This window comes from Ptychodera flava, chromosome 11, assembly GCF_041260155.1.
Source record: "Ptychodera flava strain L36383 chromosome 11, AS_Pfla_20210202, whole genome shotgun sequence".
NCBI classification, from domain to species: Eukaryota; Metazoa; Hemichordata; class Enteropneusta; family Ptychoderidae; genus Ptychodera; species Ptychodera flava.
Window position 1 is genome coordinate 23,247,307 of NC_091938.1, and position 24,428 is coordinate 23,271,734.

General features: G+C 40.9%; 3 protein-coding genes across 3 annotated transcripts; all 3 read left to right on the forward strand.

The window, feature by feature from the left end:
- The first annotated feature begins 2,216 nt into the window (after positions 1 to 2,216).
- Positions 2,217 to 5,411, forward strand: LOC139144424 (salivary glue protein Sgs-3-like). The gene is made up of 2 exons (XM_070715126.1): positions 2,217 to 2,484; positions 4,226 to 5,411. Exons 1-2 carry the CDS (start codon positions 2,462 to 2,464, stop codon positions 5,409 to 5,411), a joined length of 1,209 nt encoding a protein of 402 aa, XP_070571227.1. The 5' UTR covers positions 2,217 to 2,461.
- Position 5,412: 1 nt separating this feature from the next.
- Positions 5,413 to 8,944, forward strand: LOC139144425 (mucin-2-like). Its single transcript, XM_070715127.1, has 2 exons — positions 5,413 to 8,869; positions 8,901 to 8,944. The coding sequence occupies exons 1-2, from the start codon at positions 5,413 to 5,415 to the stop codon at positions 8,942 to 8,944; spliced, it is 3,501 nt and encodes a 1,166-aa protein (XP_070571228.1).
- Positions 8,945 to 8,947: 3 nt separating this feature from the next.
- LOC139143861 (uncharacterized) lies at positions 8,948 to 24,183 on the forward strand. Its single transcript, XM_070714443.1, has 9 exons — positions 8,948 to 10,183; positions 11,905 to 11,999; positions 16,500 to 16,564; positions 17,232 to 17,464; positions 18,056 to 18,209; positions 20,267 to 20,464; positions 21,611 to 22,148; positions 23,191 to 23,253; positions 23,499 to 24,183. Exons 1-9 carry the CDS (start codon positions 8,953 to 8,955, stop codon positions 23,523 to 23,525), a joined length of 2,604 nt encoding a protein of 867 aa, XP_070570544.1. The 5' UTR covers positions 8,948 to 8,952; the 3' UTR covers positions 23,526 to 24,183.
- Positions 24,184 to 24,428: the final 245 nt, after the last annotated feature.

Below are 24,428 nucleotides of genomic sequence, written 5' to 3' on the forward strand. Positions count from 1 at the left end.
ATGAATTTACATTGTGTATTTTGTTATTTTGTAAATAAACCTGATTTTAACCTGCCGCCTAGTATGTGCTTTAGTAACTCTACAAGTCTCCATCCAATCTTTCTGCGTATGTTTAATTGTTTGCAATCGTCATTGCATGCGATCGTTTCCCGTATAATCTGAGGAAAGCAAAGTTGCCTAAGACATAATCGAGGGATAACTTGCATTCTGGACATGTGAGAGAGTGTGTGTACGTACTGTGTGGTTAGTTGAGTTGCAAACGAATGTTGGAGCGTCGGCTGTGTTTTGCGCTTTATTTATATCTTTTCTCCGGGAGGTGTCCGCATTCGTTTCGGGGGCTACAGAAACGTGCACATGATGTGACCGCCGTGCAGTTTGCTGTCTTCAATCTTTGACGGTCGCATCTCCTGGTATGTGTTGCCAAGGTGTTAATCACCGTGCAAATGTGTTGTTTTTCGATAAGGAGATTGCGGCCGGTCAATGAAGTGTCACAGACAAGCGAATAGGTTACACACCTTATGAGTTGTTCAGTGTCAATCATTCGATGGGGTGAAAATTTCTAAAGAGCCAGGCGGCAGTATACAGATTTGCCCAGTTGAGTGAATAGATCATATTGAGCAAATTCAAGGGCAGGGACTTTGATGCGCGAATTGCAGTTGTTTCAGAACATATATGCGCAGCTCTGTTACCTCCGAAACTAGAATGTTGGGCGTTGTCTCAATAACGAAAATTAAATTACTGAAAAATGTTTGGATGTGATAAGTGATTATGGTTTGTTGGTTTCACTATTGGCTTGTTCTTATTTCTATTTTTTTTGCTCATATTGTTTTTCACCTGCAAAGTCTGCGTTGCGGAATTATTAATTAACGCGTACGATGATGACGATAACATCCACGCAGCAAAGTGTGCGATGACAACGCCCAATCACGGCACAATAGTCCGATCGTGTTTTGTTTGTTTCTTGAGTTTTTTTGGTGTTATTTTCGTAGTTGACATTCGTTATTTATGCTGCCATTGTCTGCAGGGTTTAGTCTGATGTCATATCGACAACCTTGTGGCGTATGACATTTTACGTCCATGACGACGTCACTGGGCAACGGTTACGTGCCCCTGTATACGGGAACAACTCCCGGCGGAATTACCACGTATTTCATGCGAAATATGACAGCTATATGACACGGACAGCCTTAATGTTGACAGTTGTCCTACTTTAAATTCGTTCATTGCAGTACAAGGGGCAGCCAACCACCCGATGTTTCCTACCAATATGCTATGCTGACGTATTTTGAGCAAAATTAAAATTTTGAAGGGAAAATACATCTGTTCGTCTTCCCCTTTCCCCTTCTTGCCTCCCCGGCTTCCTCTTTCCTGACTGCCCTCTCCCCACAACAATTGTTCCCACACAATCTCTTAACCATACACACTTTCCCTGCCTATCGGCAAACCCGAAAACAACCAAGTCATACTCCCTGCCTGCCCATCGGGCCTTTTTCAAGTTGCTTACTGCGCAGCACAATGCAATCTCTGCGCTTGCTGACGAGAAAAAAAATTGCTACCTGTTCCTCGCCCGCTTACACGGAAAAATTGTACCCGCCCGTAAAGAAATCGCTTAACAGCTTTTTTGCACGAATAGCTTTGTCGGCTGCCACTGACAGTATCAGGGATTAAAATACATATTTTATTAAATGCACCATAATCATTTGTTATTTGGGCTCTTCCTAACGTTTGAGTGACAAATCGTAAAGTAGTTTATTTAATACCAGCAAGTTCAAGTTTGATCAATCAAAACTTTGCGTACTTCGCCATGCTCTCAGTGCTCTATTGCCAATACTGGTACGTCTGTATTCCCCTCCCCGGTATATATAATTTCCCTCCTCCGGCAGTAAACACCCCAGTTTGCTGGTGTTCTTCGTCCAAAAATCATCAAATCATCAACGCTTTGCTCATATAAATCTGCATCGAATTTGTACGTGATGTTGTATGTCTCCCTAACCCACTTTGCTTCCCTGTGTCTCTGCTCTGCTTGGAAGTTCTATTTGCCAGCGTCTACTTGTCAATGTAGTCCTACTCTACGGCAATGTCATTGCTAAAATGTGGTACCTGTATAAATGCAAGATCAGCTGAGCCTTATTTGTGGATGGTTACACATTAACGGAACTGCCGAATCAACGACACGTGTTGGCTTGTTCAAATATTAAACACTCACCGATGCCACGATTACTGTGTACGAGTGCTCAGTTTGGTTTACTTTTAAGGAGGGTAGACGTTTACCGGCATTTAACCGATGACCGGGAGTGGCTGATGATTAAGTACGCCGTCACACTGCGGCTAGCAACTCCGGCTTAAAACCATCTTCTTAGTAGGACTCGGATCGCAGAGTTTTGAAGATGATTCTGAAGAGTCCTCCCGATATGATGTGGCACAATTGGACACCGCTTTGCGTAGTTCTGGTAATCTTGTCATGTGCAGGCACAGGAGCGCTCGGTAAGTGGCTTGCAGATTGGTAGATTGTGTCTGGCCTGTGTAGCGATGAATGACAACAGGCCATATGATCACCGGTCTTAACCAAGGATCAAGTAAATTTAATTTTAGAAACAAAAGGCGTTTATGATCACAATTATAATTTAAACTAATGGTATGGGCAATGTCGAAGCCAGAAAATATCCCTTCTCGGCTGTAAACCTTTACCCTATTTTTGACGACATCGCAAGGTGTGTAAAAATGTTGATTACAAAGGGAAGTATTGGCGAAATTTTACAGTACGAAAATAAATCCACCAAAAGAGAGAACTAAAATACAAAAGTTCGTAGAATTATTCTCGAACAGCGCTCATACGATGTATAAATATATAATTCCGTCAGGTTTGTCTCCCAACTAGAAGTTTTCACACGATTGCTCAGTTAGTCTCCAGCGTTTCCTATCCGACACAAATATGTTACAGAGACCATAAAATCACTATGAGCCCCATGATATATATAGGTCCATCTATTCTAAGAGCTTACACAATCCCGACTTACCCATTGTATTTGTAACCTGGTCGGATAATATTGACCAAAGCCTACCCGGAAAATTGTGCGATTTCATCGCTGTCAAACGGACAATGGCCACTCCGATAAAACTTATGCGATACCACGGGCTCTTGCGCACTTTTCAGTACAAAATAAATAGTCGATATTATCCTGTTCCGCGTCGTTTTCTTATATTGACAGTTGAGGCACTGTCAAAAAATGCTGTTTATAATTTTCAAACATGTGCTTCAAGACATGTTGAATTTTGGAGAATGGTTGTAATTATATGTTTTCTCTTGTTCACTTGTATCTCCTTAATGTTTGTTTACTCACTCGTTAATCCGAAATGATAAGTTAAAGTTTTAAAAGCGTAAAAGAAGTAAGCACTTATAGTTGATGTATCAAAACAGTTTCAGAATTACGTTAGTCTCTACCTTAAAGGGGCAGCACCAAATCCCTGGTTCTTGCATTAGTCCTTGTTGACATTGAATACTTGTTAGCCCTCTGTTTTCCATTGCAATTGTTATCAAGTAGGTCAGTTTGCTTGAAGATAAAGCTGATAAATGATCTTTAATTAATTTGTCAACACTAAGAACGCATTTTATAAGAAACTGACCCTTGTTGTCGGTTTTTAGTCGGTATACAGAGCAGCAGATTTGAAGTAGACATGAAATGTGACAACCTCTATTTCGTGAATGGAAACCTTGCACTAAATTACCCATGGTTCCTAATTCTTGTCTGTGGCATTGGCTTAATGTATAGATGTTAACCCCATACAATGATATGTTCATGAAAATAATCATCATGTCGACCATAAGGAATGCAACTTAACGCTATAGATTTCCTGCTCTCTTTTACAAATGAAGTTTCGACTGAATAGGCTAAATTGCGAGCTGTTCTTCAACGATATAGCATCGACACTCTAAGTCAAGAGAATTCCTTTAAATCGTCCAATCTCAGAACATTAATGCTAATTCCTATGAGGAAAAATCTTTTCACGAAGACCACGACATGCTCTCCTTTGAAGAATATGGCCAAACCACCTCAATAATTCTACATAAAGTCACATGCAAAGCGATTCGAATCTATAGAACAAATATTTTATATGAAACAGTTGCATATTCATAACCGACTTCGCATATATATGAAACCAAACGATCTTTGACTTAAGTCTACGAGTATGTACAAAGATTCACTTCCATTTCCCTTTTATCCAGAAACAACGGAGCAAACAACATCGAAGATTATACGGTCACAACTAGTGATACACAAACTACCGCAGAAGCAACAGAGATGCCAAGTACTTCAGATGTGACAACTGACATGCCAAGTACAACAGATGTGACAACTGAGATGCAAAGTACTACAGATGTGACAACTGAGATGCCAAGTACAACAGATGTGACAACTGAGATGCCAAGTACCACAGATGTGACAACTGAGAGGCAAAGTACTACAGGTGTGACAACTGGTATGCCAAGTACAACAGAAGTGACAACTGAGACGCAAAGTACAACATATCAGACAACTGAAAAGCCAAGTACCACAGATGGGACAACTGAGATTCCAAGTACCACAGATGTGACGACTGACATGCCAAATACTACAGATGTGACAACTGAAATGCCAAGTAGCACAGATGTGACAACTGAGATGCCGAGTACTACAGATGTGACGACTGACATGCCAAGTACAACAGATGTGACAACTGAGATGCCAAGTACCACAGATCAGACAACTGAGATGCCGAGTACTACAGATGTGACAACTGAGATGCCAAGTACCACAGATGTGACAACTGAGATGCCAAGTACAACAGATCAGACAACTGAGATGCCAAGTACTACAGATGTGACAACTGACATGCCAAGTACTACAGATCAGACAACTGAGATGCCGAGTACCACAGATGTGACAACTGAGATGCCAAGTACAACAGATCAGACAACTGAGATGCCAAGTACTACAGATCAGACAACTGAGATGCCGAGTACTACAGATGTGACAACTGAGATGCCAAGTACTACAGATCAGACAACTGAGATGCCAAGTACCACAGATCAGACAACTGAGATGCCGAGTACTACAGATCAGACAACTGAGATGCCAAGTACTACAGATCAGACAACTGAGATGCCGAGTACCACAGATGTGACAACTGAGATGCCAAGTACTACAGATCAGACAACTGAGATGCCGAGTACTACAGATGTGACAACTGAGATGTCAAGTACAACAGATCAGACAACGGAGATGCCAAGTACAACAGATGTGACAACTGAAATGCCGAGTACAACAGATGTGACAACTGAGATGCCAAGTACCACAGATCAGACAACTGAGATGCCGAGTACCACAGATCAGACAACTGAGATGCCAAAGTACCACAGATGTGACAACTGAGATGCCGAGTACTACAGATCAGACAACTGAGATGTCAAGTACCACAGATCAGACAACTGAGATGCCGAGTACTACAGATCAGACAACTGTGATGCCGAGTACCACAGATGTGACAACTGAGATGCCAAGTACTACAGATCAGACAACTGAGATGCCGAGTACTACAGATGTGACAACTGAGATGTCAAGTTCAACAGATCAGACAACGGAGATGCCAAGTACAACAGATGTGACAACTGAGATGCCAAGTACAACAGATCAGACAACTGAGATGCCGAGTACCACAGATCAGACAACTGAGATGCCAAGTACCACAGATGTGACAACTGACATGCCGAGTACCACAGATCAGACAACTGAGATGCCGAGTACTACAGATCAGACAACTGGCATGCCAAGTACTACCGATCAGACAACTGAGATGCCGAGTACCACAGATCTGACAACTGAGATGCCAAGTACTACCGGTCAGACAACTGAGATGCCAAGTACTACAGATGTGACAACTGAGATGTCAAGTACTACAGATCAGACAACGGAGATGCCAAGTACTACAGATGTGACAACTGACATGCCGAGTACTACAGATCAGACAACTGAGATGCCAAGTACCACAGATGTGACAACTGAGATTCCAAGTACCACAGCTGTGACGACTGACATGCCAAGTACTACAGATGTGATGACTGACATGCCAAGTACTACAGATGTGACGACTGACATGCCAAGTACAACAGATGTGACAACTGAGATGCCAAGTACCACAGATGTGACAACTGAGATGCCAAGTACCACAGATCAGACAACTGAGATGCCAAGTACTACAGATGTGACAACTGAGATGCCAAGTACTACAGATGTGACGACTGAGATGCCAAGTACCACAGATCAGACAACTGAGATGCCGAGTACTACAGATCAGACAACTGTGATGCCGAGTACTACAGATGTGACAACTGAGATGCCAAGTACTACAGATCAGACAACTGAGATGCCAAGTACAACAGATCAGACAACTGAGATGCCGAGTACTACAGATCAGACAACTGAGATGTCAAGTACCACAGATCAGACAACTGAGATGCCGAGTACTACAGATCAGACAACTGAGATGCCGAGTACCACAGATGTGACAACTGAGATGCCAAGTACTACAGATCAGACAACTGAGATGCCAAGTACTACAGATGTGACAACTGAGATGTCAAGTACAACAGATCAGACAACTGAGATGCCAAGTACCACAGATGTGACAACTGAGATGCCAAGTACTACAGATCAGACAACTGACATGCCGAGTACCACAGATCAGACAACTGAGATGCCAAGTACCACAGATGTGACAACTGAAATGCCAAGTACTACAGATCAGACAACTCAGATGCCAAGTACCACAGATGTGACAACTGATATGCCGAGTACTACAGATCAGACAACTGGCATGCCAAGTACTACCGATCAGACAACTGAGATGCCGAGTACTACAGATCAGACAACTGAGATGCCAAGTACTACCGGTCAGACAACTGAGATGCCAAGTACCACAGATCAGACAACTGAGATGTCAAGTACCACAGATGTGACAACTGAAATGGAAAGTACAACAGATCAGACAACGGAGATGCCAAGTACCACAGATCAGACAACTGAGATATCAAGTACCACAGATGTGACAACTGAAATGGAAAGTACAACAGATCAGACATCGGAGATGTCAAGTACCACAGATCGGACAACTGAGATGTCAAGTACCGCAGATCAGACAACGGAGATGCCAAGTACCACAGATGTGACAACTGAGATGTCAAGTACCACAGATGTGACAACTGAAATGCAAAGTACAACAGATCATACAACTGAGATGCAAGGTACCACAGATGTGACGACTGAGATGCCAAGTACTACAGATCAGACAACTGAGATGTCAAGTATCACAGATGTGACAACTGAAATGCCAAGTACAACAGATCAGACAACTGAGATGCCAAGTACCACAGATATGACAACTGAGATGCCAAGTACTACTGATGTGACAACTGAGATGCCAAGTACAACAGATCAGACAACGGAGATGCCAAGTACCACTGATGTGACAACTGACATGCCGAGTACTACAGATCAGACAACGGAGATGCCAAGTACCACAGATGTGACAACTGACATGACGAGTACTACAGATCAGACAACTGAGATATCAAGTACCACAGATGTGACAACTGAAATGCAAAGTACAACAGATCATACAACTGAGATGCAAGGTACCACAGATGTGACGACTGAGATGCCAAGTACCACAGATCAGACAACTGAGATGTCAAGTATCACAGATGTGACAACTGTCATGCCAAGTACAACAGATCAGACAACTGAGATGCCAAGTACCGCAGATGTGACAACTGAGATGCCAAGTACCACAGATGTGACAACTGAGATATCAAGTACCACAGATGTGACAACTGAAATGCAAAGTACAACAGATCAGACAACTGAGATGCCAAGTACCACAGATGTGACGACTGAGATGCCAAGTACTACAGATCAGACAACTGAGATGTCAAGTATCACAGATGTGACAACTGTCATGCCAAGTACAACAGATCAGACAACTGAGATGCCAAGTACCACAGATGTGACAACTGAGATGCCAAGTACTACTGATGTTACAACTGAGATGCCAAGTACAACAGATCAGACAACTTTGATGCAAAGTACCACAGAAGTGACGACTGAGATGCTAAGTACAACACAGCAGACCAGTGAGTTGCCGAGTACCACAGATGTGTCAAGTGAGATGCCAAGTACCACAGATATGTCAAGTGAGATGCCAAGTACCACGGATGTGACAACAGACATGCCGAGTACCACAGATCAGACAACTGAGATGCCAAGTACAACAGATCAGACAACGGAGATGCCGAGTACTACAGATGTGACGACTGAGATGCCAAGTACAACAGATCAGACAACTGAGATGCCGAGTACTACAGATGTGACAACTGACATGCCGAGTACTACAGGTCAGACAACTGAGATGCCAAGTACCACAGATGTGACAACTGAGATGTCAAGTACCACAGATCAGACAACTGAGATGCCAAGTACTACAGATCAGACAACTGAGATGCCAAGTACTACAGATCAGACAACTGAGATGCCAAGTACAACAGATCAGACAACTGAGATGCCAAGTACCACAGATCAGACAACTGAGATGTCAAGTACCACAGATGTGACAACTGAAATGGAAAGTACAACAGATCAGACAACGGAGATGCCAAGTACCACAGATGTGACAACTGAGATATCAAGTACCACAGATGTGACAACTGAAATGGAAAGTACAACAGATCAGACAACGGAGATGCCAAGTACCACAGATCAGACAACTGAGATGTCAAGTACCACAGATCAGACAACGGAGATGCCAAGTACCACAGATGTGACAACTGAGATCTCAAGTACCACAGATGAGACAACTGAAATGCAAAGTACAACAGATGAGACAACTGAGATGCAAGGTACAACAGATGTGACGACTGAGATGCCAAGTACTACAGATCAGACAACTGAGATGTCAAGTATCACAGATGTGACAACTGAAATGCAAAGTACAACAGATCAGACAACTGAGATGCCAAGTACCACAGATATGACAACTGAGATGCCAAGTACTACTGATGTGACAACTGAGATGCCAAGTACAACAGATCAGACAACGGAGATGCCAAGTACCACTGATGTGACAACTGACATGCCGAGTACTACAGATCAGACAACGGAGATGCCAAGTACCACAGATGTGACAACTGAGATGCCAAGTACCACAGATGTGACAACTGAGATACCAAGTACCACAGATGTGACAACTGAAATGCAAAGTACAACAGATCAGACAACTGAGATGCAAGGTACCACAGATGTGACGACTGAGATGCCAAGTACTACAGATCAGACAACTGAGATGTCAAGTATCACAGATGTGACAACTGACATGCCAAGTACAACAGATCAGACAACGGAGATGCCAAGTACCACAGATGTGACAACTGAGATGCCAAGTACCACAGATCAGACAACTGAGATGTCAAGTACCACAGATGTGACAACTGAGATGCCAAGTACAACAGATCAGACAACTGAGATGCCAAGTACCACAGATGTGACAACTGAGATGCCAAGTACAACAGATGTGACAACTGAGATGCCAAGTACAACAGATCAGACAACTTTGATGCAAAGTACCACAGAAGTGACGACTGAGATGCTAAGTACAACACAGCAGACCAGTGAGTTGCCGAGTACCACAGATGTGACAAGTGAGATGCCAAGTACCACAGATGTGACAAGTGAGATGCCAAGTACCACGGATGTGACAACAGAGATGCCGAGTACCACAGATCAGACAACTGAGATGCCAAGTACAACAGATCAGACAACGGAGATGCCGAGTACTACAGATGTGACGACTGAGATGCCAAGTACAACAGATCAGACAACTGAGATGCCAAGTACTACAGATGTGACAACTGACATGCCAAGTACCACAGATGTGACAACCGAGATGCAAAGTACCATAGATCAGACAACTGAGATGCCAAGTACAACAGATCAGACAACTTCCGCTGAATCGACTACGCAGGTTTTTTCTTCGATGATGTCAACAGCGGCAGAGACGACAACCCACCAAGTAGTGACGACCAGGCAAACAACCAAGGAAGCGACAACTTTTGCAAATGTTATCGGACCTCTTCCTGAGGATGATGTGCCTTCGTGTAAGTTATGCTTTTTTGTCAATGAAGTAGATTCGCGCTGTATGTTTAATATGCTACAAATATATAAATCTTAGTGAAAAGCATTTCAGATCGACATACAAGTACCAAAAGTCTACCAGGTCAGTGTGGGTTCTTTTTATGGCAAAATATCGTAATGATGAAAACATGACATTTGCAGGACTCGTTTGTCAATAACGAAAGCATGAAGGTCTCAAAGCTCTCCCAAACACTTCCTCAGCTTCTTATCAAGGCGGCTACTTTGGGATTTAAAAGAATTATGTCATATTTCTTGTCTACAAAAGACGTACTGATCGGGTATGGGTGAATGTTTGAGTTCTCAGATTAATTAAAAGGCTCCTACAATAATGTCCTGGTAATATTTTCGTAATATTTACCTACAAAGGAAAATATAGTAAATATTTTTCTTGTTTCACTTTGCCTACAGAAACGGCAACTTTGAGTCTTGTTCGTGGTGTTTGGTGGGTGAAAATGCATCTTAGCGACATGTCTGAGTTCCAAATATTCAGACTCAAATTTTTACAATATATTTTTGGATTACCATTATCGGGGCTAAGTTTGAAGCTCATTGAATAACTGAAGTTTTTAGCAGCTTAGTTTTAGGATATTGAAAATTCCTTTTTCTGCTACAGACTTAAGGTGGAGCTGCGTGTTGCCAATACAGTTTTTTCAAGCAATATTTCTCATCAAAGATGACAAGGAAACCCCCTCATATTATATATTTTCAAAAAGCAGAGACTCTAAAGTTTAGTATGGTAGCAGTAATTTACTCGAAGGATGAAGTGGGTGTATACTTTGGGCAAAAAACCTCCAGTTTGGTATTAATGATAAAATTAATTTTAGTCAAAAACATGACGCTATTTTCTGAAACGTAATACTTCACTTGAAAGAAGAGTATATGTAGAAAAAAACGACTATTTTATTCTGCATTATCTATCATCATTTTAAAATGCCATGGTTTGAAAGACTGGCACTAAAAAAGGTGATGAAAATCATGATTTGCAAAATTAAAATGCCTCTTATTCAAAATGTAAGAACTTTATTGCCAAACAAAATTGTCGTTTTTTATATAGCATTCAAAAAATATAATGTGAAAATTTCAGAAAATTTGACCCAGCCCAGAGTGGAGTTAAATTCTTTGGAAATCTTGAAATTGGGAGAGGAAAGAAGCCAGGAAATCGGGTGATTTGCATACATTTGCATAAATTAACACTTCTTTATCACGTCACTTACAACTGCTTGACAAGCCAAAAGGTGAACCTAACCGGTATTTTAATCTTGGGTGAACAAATTCATTAAAATTGAATGAATATTTACAAAAAAGTGATTGTTTAGCAAAATATGCTGTGTTTGGTGCAACGCCCCTTAACACAGAAGTGGCAGTCATTTTGAATTTTAAGAGTAGCTAAACATTCGGTAACTGTTTCTGTAGTTCCAAATTTTGCCTTTTGACCCCCTCATTTATATGTTTTATCTAGAAATGAAATGGGTTAAAGTTTCCTTACGATAAGTTTGACCGAAAGTATAAGCCTTTTAATTTCGAGGCGCTAACTACTTTGATGTTCATTCCCAAAGTGTGTCCTTGTGCGACTATCTTAAAGGAATACTGCAATATGGAATAATTATTCCTTCGAATATTTCTTAATTGCGTTGAAATTTTTTGATCGCTGAACCATACAAACATGTGATATTTTATTCACTAGACGAGGAACCTCCCGAGAAAACCTACAAGTATGACATGGAAGTCCAGACTTCTATTGAATCTGAGAACGAGTTTATTGAAGATTTTGAATTGACGGTAAGTCGGTAGTGGTAACTTTGAGCACCATCTTCCTTTTTACTGAAGCGAATACATTTATAGAGTTTTGAAATAAGGCCCCTTACGAGTTTATTATTGCTACATTGTTTTGACAAGAACATTCTAGCCACAGTGAATGCAACACTTGGAACTATCGATGGGCAAAGCACACTGCATTTATATCCAGCGGCCACTCAGCTGGTTAAATTCGTTCTCAAGCATGGCAACAGAACGGAGACGGGGGAAGTTCACGCCGTTATCATCAAAATATAAATACTTAACAGGCATAAAAAAGCACTGCCTACAATAAATTGCTAATCTTAAAGGGACATAGTCGGCCATTTTTTCATGAATTTTGTTTGATACGAGATACTGTTTATATTGTTTGATATGTTGAAGTATATTGAATGAATGGGTGACCCTGTATATATTCAACCCCGGTTTTAGACAAATTAAATGAAACCATCGCGAAAATGAAGTAATGGTCATGACCATTAATTCATTTTCGCGTTTGTTTCATGTATTGTGTCTCAAAACTGGGTCGAATACACGCATGGTCACCCATTCATTCAATATCTTTCAACATGTCAAACAATATAAATAGTATCTCGTATCAAACAAATTTCATGAAAAAATGGCCGACTTCGTCCCTTTAACCATAAAGCACATATTAGACTAGAGCATGACATCAAAACAGAGCCGATGAAGCCCGTGTAATTATGTAACCTAGTTACTCTATTTGTGAATAACGTACTTAATTTTTTGAGCAATGTTTTAATATTTTTTCTTGACTCTGAAAAATATACCAAATCTTTGAAGGAAAGTATGTCAAGCATGGCGCTAAAGCTGTGTATTTTTTCCAGAAGACCAGTTTCTCTATACATTGATGCTACAATTGTAACAAGTGTGTAAGTAATGATATGATAACGTTAATTCGTCATGGCGATAGACGCAATCACTTGATTATTTAAGCTATGGAAATCGATCCCAGGGCCTAGGAGTGGCACATGTAAAACAGTGTGTATCTTTGCGTCAGAGGCGGAATAAATCTATTTATCCAGGAAATCTTAATCCCGACTGCTATGTTTGTACGCACATAGAGCCAGCCGACGTTAGGGACACAAAAAAACAACACGAGGAACAAACAGGCAGTGGTTTTGAACAAAATCGATGTACCCGGTACTTCACCGATGTCTGTAACTCAGTACATGAAAATATTCGTAGCTGGACGCACTTTGAACATAGCTCGTAACAACGGACAGTGGAAAGCCCACAGAACTACGTGTACAACTATAACAGCCACTCATGTAGTTGGCGCTCAGTGAAGATTTTTCCGATCAACAACTTTGACGGATGATGGACTGACCTTTTCTACCGCAATTGTTATCTCCCTCGATTCAGCACAAAATTTTTGTATGGACTGTTGATGGGGTGTTTACAGTTGTTACGTGGTGGTAAATCCTAGTCGTATTTACGACTGCTGCGTAAACAGTCACTGAATAAATTTTGCACGCATTTACGAGCACTGGATTTTTTTACAGTTTTTAATCGAAAACCGTCCGTATACGCGTATGACGGTGACAAAAACAACACAAAGAATCTGGCGTACATTGTTACTGCATTACTTTGACCAAAAAATCACCCAAATGTCGAATGGTGATCATACAGAACTCTGCTGCAGGTTTCTGGACTAAACGACCCTAAACCGACCGGGTCCCAGTCAGCTGTGCCGGGCTCGACGTCTACTCTATCAGCGTCAACTCAAGCTTTTACTCCAGAAAACTTTACCCCACAAACTGGGAATATACTAAATTTACCTTGAAAAAATTTCAAACTGTGTATCGTATTGAAAAAATCTTACCGGGGCCACGGAGCAAATTAAAAAACCAACAAACCACGACAGAAACAGTGGAATGATCCTTAGTGTGCAAGGTCGCTGTATTATATGTCAGGGTGAAAAAATCTAGCTTTGAAATTTCTGGACGGCATAAACGTCGGGGCAGAATTAGACAAGATTACGACCAATGTGTTACCGCCGATGGTAAATAACGTACTGTTGATAGCAGGCAGTTCGGTGTCCAGTGAGAACACGATTTCGAATATATCACGGCTGTTGATTTGAGCTGCCTCCAATCGAAAATTTTTAACACAAAGACATGATATCAATAATTGTGGGAGATTATAAGTACCCGCTGTCTTCTCGCCAAATAGCTGCGATCAAGATCATGATAGAAGCAATTGACCGCCGAACACCTGCTTGCTGTTCTTATACACAACGTGTAAAAACTTATTATTCCTGCTGAGAAATACGACAGCAAATATTGCAATGTGAATTTCTTACTATCTTCCTCGCAATGGTTTTGCATCTGTGTTTATTTTATCACGGTCACTGGACCATTTCTGACGATTTTTACTAACAAAGAATCAGTTCACACTCATCGTGGGAACGCATTGCAAAGACGTTCACAAAATTTTCATCACATTCATCACATTACCGTAATCCCCGTTTCAAAGACGTAGGAAATGTATAATGATTTGTTTATCTTGAAAAATCCCGAACTGAAGCCTCTAAATACAAATGATTTTTCTTCTGAACAACTTCTCGACAACTTTACAAACACACTCTGATCATCACATGACAGTTGTAACCGTACATGTGCTGCTGCCAATGGAGAATCAAAAGACTTCAAATCAACAGTCAAAACGTATGGAAAAAATATCAATATCCAAGCAATGTAAAACAGAGTACTTTTGATAAGGTCAATTTATTGTACATGTATATTAAAAAATCTCCAGACCACTCGGAACAGCGTAAGATTATGATCTCACTCATTCGAATACTACACTCGTACGGTAGGGTAAAAATATGGGAACTCAGATCGTATATACAGTATATACTGCTTCCGTCAAACGAGTCCGCTTAGCTAAAGACGGCAAAAATGGTGAAAAAGACGGTAAATGACCATAATTATTATTGCTTATCTCTGTAAATTTTGCCGACTATTCGTTAGTAGTTGTCGAATTTCTTGAGTTTGTCCGAAAACTATTTCAGTGAATGACGTAAGTTTCAAGACACCCGAGTGCGAACGCAATATCTATATTGGGATAGCAAAATCAGTCACAGACAATCGAGGAAGAACATAAGAGTCTATTAATCTGCGATTTAATTCATCCTAGGTTACCATGAATGTAAAAAAGGTAATGTTGTGCCCTGGTTGAGGAAGAAAAATTGATTAAGTTTTCAAAAAAACGTCAGCTAATACTCGAACAATTAGTAAAAAGCTAGCTCAGAAAAACGTATAGAGAAGAAAGACATCACCGATCACGGCGATCTTCAGACCTTTTATCATGTTTCAGTCTGAACGGTCAACATTTGATGCTATAATCTATGGCAAGTGTCTCTTTTTGGTCAAATCCGACAGAGATGAATCAATCACGATTTAGTTTCATCGCCCCGACCCGACAGGAAATAATGAAGCTCATGGGCACCTGTATACATGTAATCGTGGCATGAACGTATACAATGCCCGTCCACTGCATGAGCAATTGACCGTGCATCGCGAGCAAACAACGGTTTTGGACGTCACGAGAGCATTTTTTTCGCAGTCTGTGAGCGGTTGAGTGGTTTGGGTAGGCTGCATACATGTAGATCGGAATCGAGTTGATTTCGGCCGAAAACAGTTAGAAAGTAGTTTTTCGTGCTCCGTCCAAATTGGATCCGCATGTTGCCGGTTTTGTCCATGGTAATCAGCAGAGCTGTGGTGGGAGGCCTTATAACGCCGGGAATACACGTCGTCGTACGCAGGGCTAGGCCACAACATACTTCCAAAAGCGATCTATCGTAAAATATCGTACTGCAGGTCAACACACACATCACCCATTCATAGGCCTACAGGTACACATATCAACAAACAAAAAGGGAGAGGCAATCTGCTTGAAACCATGAAGTAGTCCGTTTGTGTCTGAATTCATTGAGGCGCGTGTTCAGTAACCGTTGGTCAAGTTTTTTCGTTCAGTAGTAAGAATCGTTTATTCATTGTTGACATCGTAATCGATCCGATGTACACAACAAATGTTTGATCGTTTGCACCTTTCCGCACCCCCTCGTGATTGGCAGCTGTTTGAATGCTTTCATCTATTGTTTGTTTGGACGCTTCGAACACAGCATCGAAGCAGTTTTGGCATAAAAAATCAACTTAAAATGGAAAAAATGAGAGAATTTCGCCAACAGGGTGATGCCACAAGTATTCACAAAACGTAATATGTTGGAACAGTGCTTTAATTTACACCATGGTTGTTGAAAGATCCAGATTTTCGGGAGCATTCGTTGACGTTGTTACCATGTGCCACTCATGTTGGATTATGAATCCCCAGGGAGATAGGGGGTATTTATAGGCTCCCCCTGCCTTTAAAAAATCACGTTGAGTGTACAGTTGGACTATGCATGTAGCCGCAAACACAGTGGAAAATGACTGTGCTCATGCAATTTATTTTCTGCAGATATGCCCCAAGTATAACCCGGATGACGATTCGTTTCTTGGTTGTTCAGTCACGTCGACGAATTGGTAAGTAAGTCGCCCTTGACGGTCGCGTTATGTCTTAAGATGATATCGATATCTACTCTTCGATGTGGTTGTGCGCGTTCGCAAGGGGATGGCAGAAGTACGTCACATAATGCCAGGGCATATTGATACTAACTCTGCATGAGCTGCACTGCAATAATTTATCTCGTCGTGGTGATTTTGATAGTGACGACCTTAAAATATTGAAGAACATGGATCTTTGTCACTGTGTACTCTGACGCATTTCGTCATTCATTTCTGATGTCTGACGTGCGGACTCGGGGAAGACTGAAACTGTTCGCTAAGTATTTCAAGTCGCTGACTTGATCATTTGAACCGTAAATTCTCAAAAAATCGCTATACTTCCCTTCAAAAATGAGCCCTTCATAAAGAATACGAAAAGGCCCGTTTTCAATACTAACAATGGGATGTTTCCTGTTATTCGTTAGAAATATCCAACATAAGGCATTTTCATGATTTATATGTGTTGGTATATAGTGGTATATAGGGCGGGAAATGCAAATATCTTTTTCAATATTTGCTCTATAATTGGCATACCAAACAACTGCAAAACACAAGTACGTGGCACATTCTTTGTCAACAGGCTTGCCTGTTTCAACACAGACTTCTGGTGAAATTCCGAGTTTTATGTGTACATGTGTTATTTCAGGAATGCCCCGGCCGCAAGTGGGAGAGCGGCACGCGACGTCATCGTACCCCTTGCACGCAACGTTGTTGTCGACTACGATGTCGTGTACGACGCGACCAGTGACATAGCGCAACTCGAGGCCGATCAGATCTACAACAGCACGGGGATAAGCGAAGAGATCAAAAATGGAACCCTCAGCGACAGCTTCACCGTGACGAAAGAGCCGTGTACAGATGACACCACAACCTGCGGAGGTAGAAATATTTGTATTCTATCAGCACCTGTCACAGCCAAATGACTCATAATTTATTCACCTTACTCATGAATTATGCAAATTAGTATCAAAAGGGCGGAATTAACTGACAAAGTAGGAAATACAGAGATGAGAAGAGAGACATTAGCTGTCACACAAACACAGACACATGACTCAGAACGGGACACAGATCATAGCTCGAGATTTCTGAGATAATTATTAGAGTTCTCCCCCTTTCCCCAATTTTGCGAGCATGAATACTTGACTGTTTTGATTATCAGTGAAAGAAAGATCAAGCGGGCCGAGGAATAACGAAAGACATTTCTCATGGAGTAGATCACTAGTCATCCAAAGTATGATTTAACAGCCAGATACCTCACCTTGTCCAAATCGTCAAAATGCAGTTGATGGTGTCAAAAGCTGCGATTAAAAGGGAGAAATATCGTTCTGCAGACCAAAATTTATCATATATGAAGCGAATAGGCAGGAATGAGGAAAAGTGAATGCGGCTGCTTAACGTAGTTTTCTTCCAATATATCAAAAAGTAAACATTACTAATTATCAACATTAACCATCATTGTAAATTTTTCAGCCGATCCAGTCGATTGGTGTGCGAATGCAGTATGCGGAAGTGACAGAGAAAAAGTGGAAACGGGAGATGGTTGCGTGTGTCAATCAAAGTGCAAACACGGCTATTGTCTGAATGACGGAATATGCGAACACTCCGGCACAGAAGTGACCTGCAGGTACGTTCTTTAACTTGCCTTCAGAGCTAATCTGGAATCTGTCCGGTCCTTTTGTGGCTCTGTATAGCCTTTTGCCATTAAAATGTCCACCCTGAAGAAATGTGGTGAATCTGCAGTGAAGGATTCAAAAAACAAACAAAAAACCCAAACAAACAACAACAAACAAACAAACAAACAAACAAACAAACAAACAAAAACATTGGTGCCACGATAGTCGCACATTTTGGGCAGGAACAATGCATCTATTTATTTCAATGAATACAACATAGATGGTTTACACAGCATCACGTGAAAGCATGACACGTCAGGTAGTGGTAATCTCAAGTAACTAAGTTGCTGTTTCTTCTTAAGTTTTATCAGCACAAGGATTGGCGATATTGTTGTATTTGAGCCACAAATGACCGGCTACATTTCAGACTATTTAAGGTAGAATGCGCGTCGAGGACAGGTATTCGGACTCTCACATTTCAAGTCTCGCTTGACTTAGGAAGCTCTTTGAGTAAATGAAATGTTCACAAGCTTACTTTTGTAAAAATCGAAAATTTAATTTTCCCCATGGAGTTAACACCGGGATGGCAGCCATTTTGATTTTCAAATATCGGTAAACATTAGGCATTTTGTTTCCCTCGTGTGAAGATTTCACGCTGACCTCTGATTTCAATTTTTACTCTTGCTTTGTCAAAAGAATGGCCGAAAGTTTCCTTGAACAGGGTTTGGGCAAAAGTTTAAGTCTTTCAATTTCGAAGCTTTCTACCTTAAATGCCGAGTACACAGACAGTTTTTCGTTCGTCGTATCGTCATACAAGACGTGTTCACTCCTTCAATCTCTGCAAAGTCGACGCACTTGCCGACTTTGCGATCATCACACTGTGCTCAAGAATTTCAACCCTATCAAAGAAAACGATAGATGATAGCATTTCTATTACCATCGGTTTGGAAAGCAAACCAATACATTTTCCTCTACCTAAAGTGTAGTGAAATACAAAGTATTAGTTTTGCCAACACAATCCATTTTATAAAGTATACAGTGTTGACAGTTGTCCAAGGTTGAATTCTGGTCCGTACTAAAATTCAGTTGCAAACAACATCATTACATATTGTGTACAGTGTATTCGGGTATGCAAAGCCAGTACATCGCTTTCCAATTACTAAGATACCAACCGATTTGATAAACTGAACGTTCGGCATCACTATAGGAAAAAATTGTGAGACTGAAGCGAGAAAGTGACGTTTTCTAGCAATTGGTGAGAATCTCCTGTCATTCTCACTGCTACCGGTGAGAATTCAAAGATTCTCACCGTTGAGCAGTGCGAAATTCCTTGGTGAGATAATGGATTCTTACCGCAGAGAATCTATTATCTCACCAAGGAGTGCATTTCTCACTGCTCAACTGTGAGAATGACAAGAGATTCCTACCAATTGCGAGAAAGCGTCACTTTCTCGCTCCAGTCTCGCAAATTTAGGAAGAAGTTGGAAAAATTATTATTACTGCTTACCGTCTCCCTTCGCGGAATAGCTAGCGAGAGGGACGTCGGGATATAGAAACAGAGTAGCTGCTCAAAGTCTTCAACGGTAACACCGTTCGTTTCTTAAGCATGGGTGTTACATACTGCCAGGCGTTGTCCCTTTGTGCCTGTGCTCGTAGAGACACCTTCTATATACAATCTGTACAGTGGTTATATGCACACAAGTGTTATGCAAACTCGTCATATCATCCCCTGTACATATGGATATCATGCTTGATCAAACCCTCTCACATTGCTACGCCAATACTATTATCATTTTATGGTTTTGTTTATGATTTCTTGACTTATTGGCCACTAGGCGAAAGGTCACAAGTGTAGGTATCGCATAATAATAGCAAAGTTGACGTCAAACTGAATGGCCTCTGTAACAGTGTTTTACACATATATCAAATATAATATTGGAAAATAAATTAATAGAATCATAAATTGAGCTTTAAGGCTATTGGCTGGGATTTTACATAATTGGTGACAATGACCTTCTTGTCGTCAATTAATTGACATTACTCTAACATTATTATCTTCTCTTGCCAGGTGTGTTTCTGATGATGATCGGGCGTACATAGGGGCTCAGTGTCAAACTCTGTTATACAAGAGTACGGTCATCTTGGTCGTATCTTTATGCGCAGCCGCTGTTGTCATTTTTGTTTTGCTACTGCTCGTGATGTTTGCTAAAAAGAGGAGAGATGCAAAGAAACCGCGGAGGCCTAAAAGGGAAGAAGAAATGAAAAGGTGAGTCGGAAATCCAGGCAAGTGAAAATGCGCTGGTTACGCGACGCTCAAGCAAAAGTATTAACTGCCATTGAAGATATATCTGAGACTATCCGCTTTAGCTACCTTTGCCAGTTGTCCGTCACTATCTTAACATTAGCCCGTATACACTGTAATCCCGCAGTGTACTGGTAATTTCTCCAGTAGCTTTGAGAACGTCCTGTAGGAACCATACATGCGAATGAATGCTGATTTCTCCCTCATAAATCTACCTATGTCATCATTTTCGGCATTAATTAACTTGACTTCGCATCAATATCCAATACATTGCATGCAAATAGTATTTATGGAAAGATCGTAAATACTTTCTAAGATCAGAGCCGAAATGAGATATTGGCAAGTTACGTACAAATTAATTGAGTTGAAATAGTTCAAAAAAACAAAGTCGCATACTTCAAAGTGCTCCATGTTCCCAATCCAAAAGTGCATATACAAAACATATTATTCCAATAAACTTTTATGAGTTAAAGCTACTAATGGCCTTCCCTATATTTTACTGAGAGGGAGAACAGCCAATTGCATTATTGGAGTTAGCCAGCGTGACATAAGCTTCGAAAGTTTTTTTGAGAGGAGGGGGGGGGGGCTTTATTCTCACCACAAAGAGCCAGTCTGGATTGAGAAGAGGCGATGTTCTTGCATCTCACCTTTGGGAACACAGACACTCAGGGCGTTTCTGAGACTTGGCAGAAGTCTGAGCAATTTTTTGAAATCTTCTTGGGTGTTTATGTTCGTTTGATTGTAAATGCTCGGGTAGAGTAAACACAATACCGCCTAACAAAGCTAAAGGTGCGCACTATATGCAGACTCTCTTGTATAGAGTTCGCCAAAGTTTCCGCTCACCGAGTTCTAATACGAAATATAATCAGATACACGATCGGAGATGTTTCAGACGACATTTTTTAAAATCAGCGACTTGCACAAATATATTTCAGCTGTTCTGATTTGTAAAGTGGTTTTAAATTGGACCTTGTAACAATTTGTTACACCCAGTTTTGCTGCATCTGACGACCATATGCCGCGGCCGTTTAATTGGGGCGTGCAGATTTAATGTTTAATAGTTTCCTGTCAGTTATTGTTGTATGTGACTTTTCCCACCTGTGTCCTCAGGTACCGTCAAAGATCTGGATCAGAGGGCGCGTTGTCAGCTTACATAAACAATACATTCCAATACCTCGACAACGAAGTGGCATCATCGACGTCTGACAGCGCCAGTAACTATGACACTCGTTCAATTGAAGACGCCTGGATGGGCAACGGGGTGCGCTACTTGAAGGAAGACTGGAACGATCCCTGGAAACTCGCGTACGATTCTGCGTGGAAATCCGAGGGTGTCCGAATATCGCCGACGAAGAAGCCGACCAAACCGCGAACACAAAGGTCAAAGAGCGAGCGCAAAACTTCAAGGAGCAACAAAAGGAACTCACAACAGGTGGCCTATAACGAAAATACTCGGTCGAGGTCGAGGAAGAAAGAAAATCAGCAAAAGAGTGCCGCAGAAGCCGATGACTGGAGGCAATATTACCCTTTCGGAACAACGGAAAGGCGGAAACGAGACTTTGGGCCTGATCACGACAATGCTGGTTACAACGGTCATGGTGAAGTGGAGTTTGTTGCTGGTGATCATGATGAACCAGAGTTTATTGATGTAAGAACGTGTAAGCTATTTGTTTGCGATGGGAACGTTGTAGTATGTCCGCTTGCTAGAACTGAAGATTTTAATAAAATGGAAGCCATCCCTGCCTAACTTTAAATATTTAACATTTTATTGAAAATATATAATTCGAAAATACCAAACGTATTTCATCTAGTGTAGTGCACCCTTCGTGGTCATTTTGAAGCTTGCATCACGGTCCCTTCACAAAATTGTGGAGGGACCGTGCTTGCATTAACTGTTCTACAGTTCAACTGATTTCTGCGAGAACAGCCTAAATCGTGAAAACGTCGCGTGGGGTGATGTTTAATGACGAGCTATTTACAAGTACACGCGAACTGCATTTTTTGTAACCTTTTTAGTAGTTTGCATCTTTGACAACGACTTTGAAAAGTCTTGACTACACAACCAAATTTGAACGCAAAGACTTATTTAAATTCATGTCGGCCATACTGATGCATGTAATTTTGGCTTCAGAAATTCTTTGCGTGGGATTTGTCCAGCATACAAGGCCGTCGGTCCATTATACTGTACAAATGGGAAAGTGTCATGTGGCAGATATCTGATGTTTTGATTGCGTCCTTAACTTTTGTTTAAAGGAAAGGTTATCGGCTAATAGTTTGTTCAATATTTTTACAACGTCTATCCTTGGAAATACGCCTGACCTGTCATCCTACTTACATTTCCAACACATTTCAAAGATATTCTGAAATAGTTGTTACGTTTGATTACGATGATGCATGCACATTCTTATTAGTTCTGTTCTCTCAAACAAGTAAATTTTGTTATTGTTCTCCTTGAAATATGTTTAAATAGAAAATGTTAGCCTTGCAAACACTATGGGTTGTTTGCAAAACGCAAAGATGTGGTTGGAAAAAATCCCCTTATGCTAGTCAGGGCTTAAATCAGTGGTCAACAATAATACCTGGTATTTGACACGATTTCATGAAAACAAGAAACCAATCACGCCAGAAAAATACACCTGAAGATACACGCAGCGGAGTTTTCATTACTTTTTCTGTTTGCCCTTCCACAGTTGCAAAGGACAAGACCGGTCTCCAGCATGTACGGCTATTCATCATACCCGTCACTCCAAGAGGTGAGTCTCACGCCACAATCTCGCGTCATTTCTCGCCACTGACGCGAAACACGACAGGCTGGGCAAGCGCCATGGGAACACACCCATTTCGTCTAAGACATGTGACGTACACCAGGCCTCATGTCAATCAACTTCGATAAGTTTATTAGCGATAATGTATATAACAGAAAATGTAATATTGGCATAGCACGGAGTGTATAAATATTTTCCCCATTTCTAAAGTCTTGTTTCTGGATTTATTTCAGCTGAGTTTGCAAGAACACCACTTTTGAAAAACTGTGTATCCCGTTCGTCAAGCGAAGTCTGAGATGAAAAAACTTTAGTACGGTCAGGGGATTTAGGGAAGCTTGCCCACCATATAAGGCAATAACCTGTCATTTGGCGACCTAAGGTGCTGCTGTGACAAAATATAAGATTCAAAGCAGACATGTTTAAGCTATCTGGATTCCGTCGAACTGAGTTCGTGTCAGAGATATCCCGCCTCGGGGTTAATATCGTATGTTATGTGGATACCGCAATGTTTAGGACAGACTGTACTGTTAGGAATAACCTATCGCAAATGTCTGCGGTGCAAAACGTAGTTGCTCCCAACTGCAATTGTGTTATACGTGTTCGACAACGGCTTATGGATGACTGCCAAGTAAGCCAACGCTCATACGGATAACAAACTGTAGTACCAAAGAAGAAACGTGAAGGAAACAGGAGCAAATAATATGTTTGTATATATTTGAACGTAAAATGTGATAAATTATTTGGACAAACTAATGTACCTCTATAATACTCGATCAATCGACATATTTCGATATATAAATATTGACAAGACACACATATTCATATAGATATACATCTGATGATTGCAAAATATATTTATATTTATATCTCTGTCTATCTATCTCTGTCTATCTATCAATATATATATATATATATATATATATATATATATATATATATATATATATATATATACAATGAAATAACACAACATTGTCATTTATTTTATAGTTTTCAATTTTTCAATGCTGTTTTTCGATACCAAGTTCTTCTCGACCTTGCTGTAAGGGTAGTTTATGAACTAGCTCTTTGCGACACAATAACTCGTATGGTGGAAGTGATCATGAGATTTTGTTCCCCACACTTGTGATTAACAGTCGAGTGTATTTGCACTATCGGTCGGT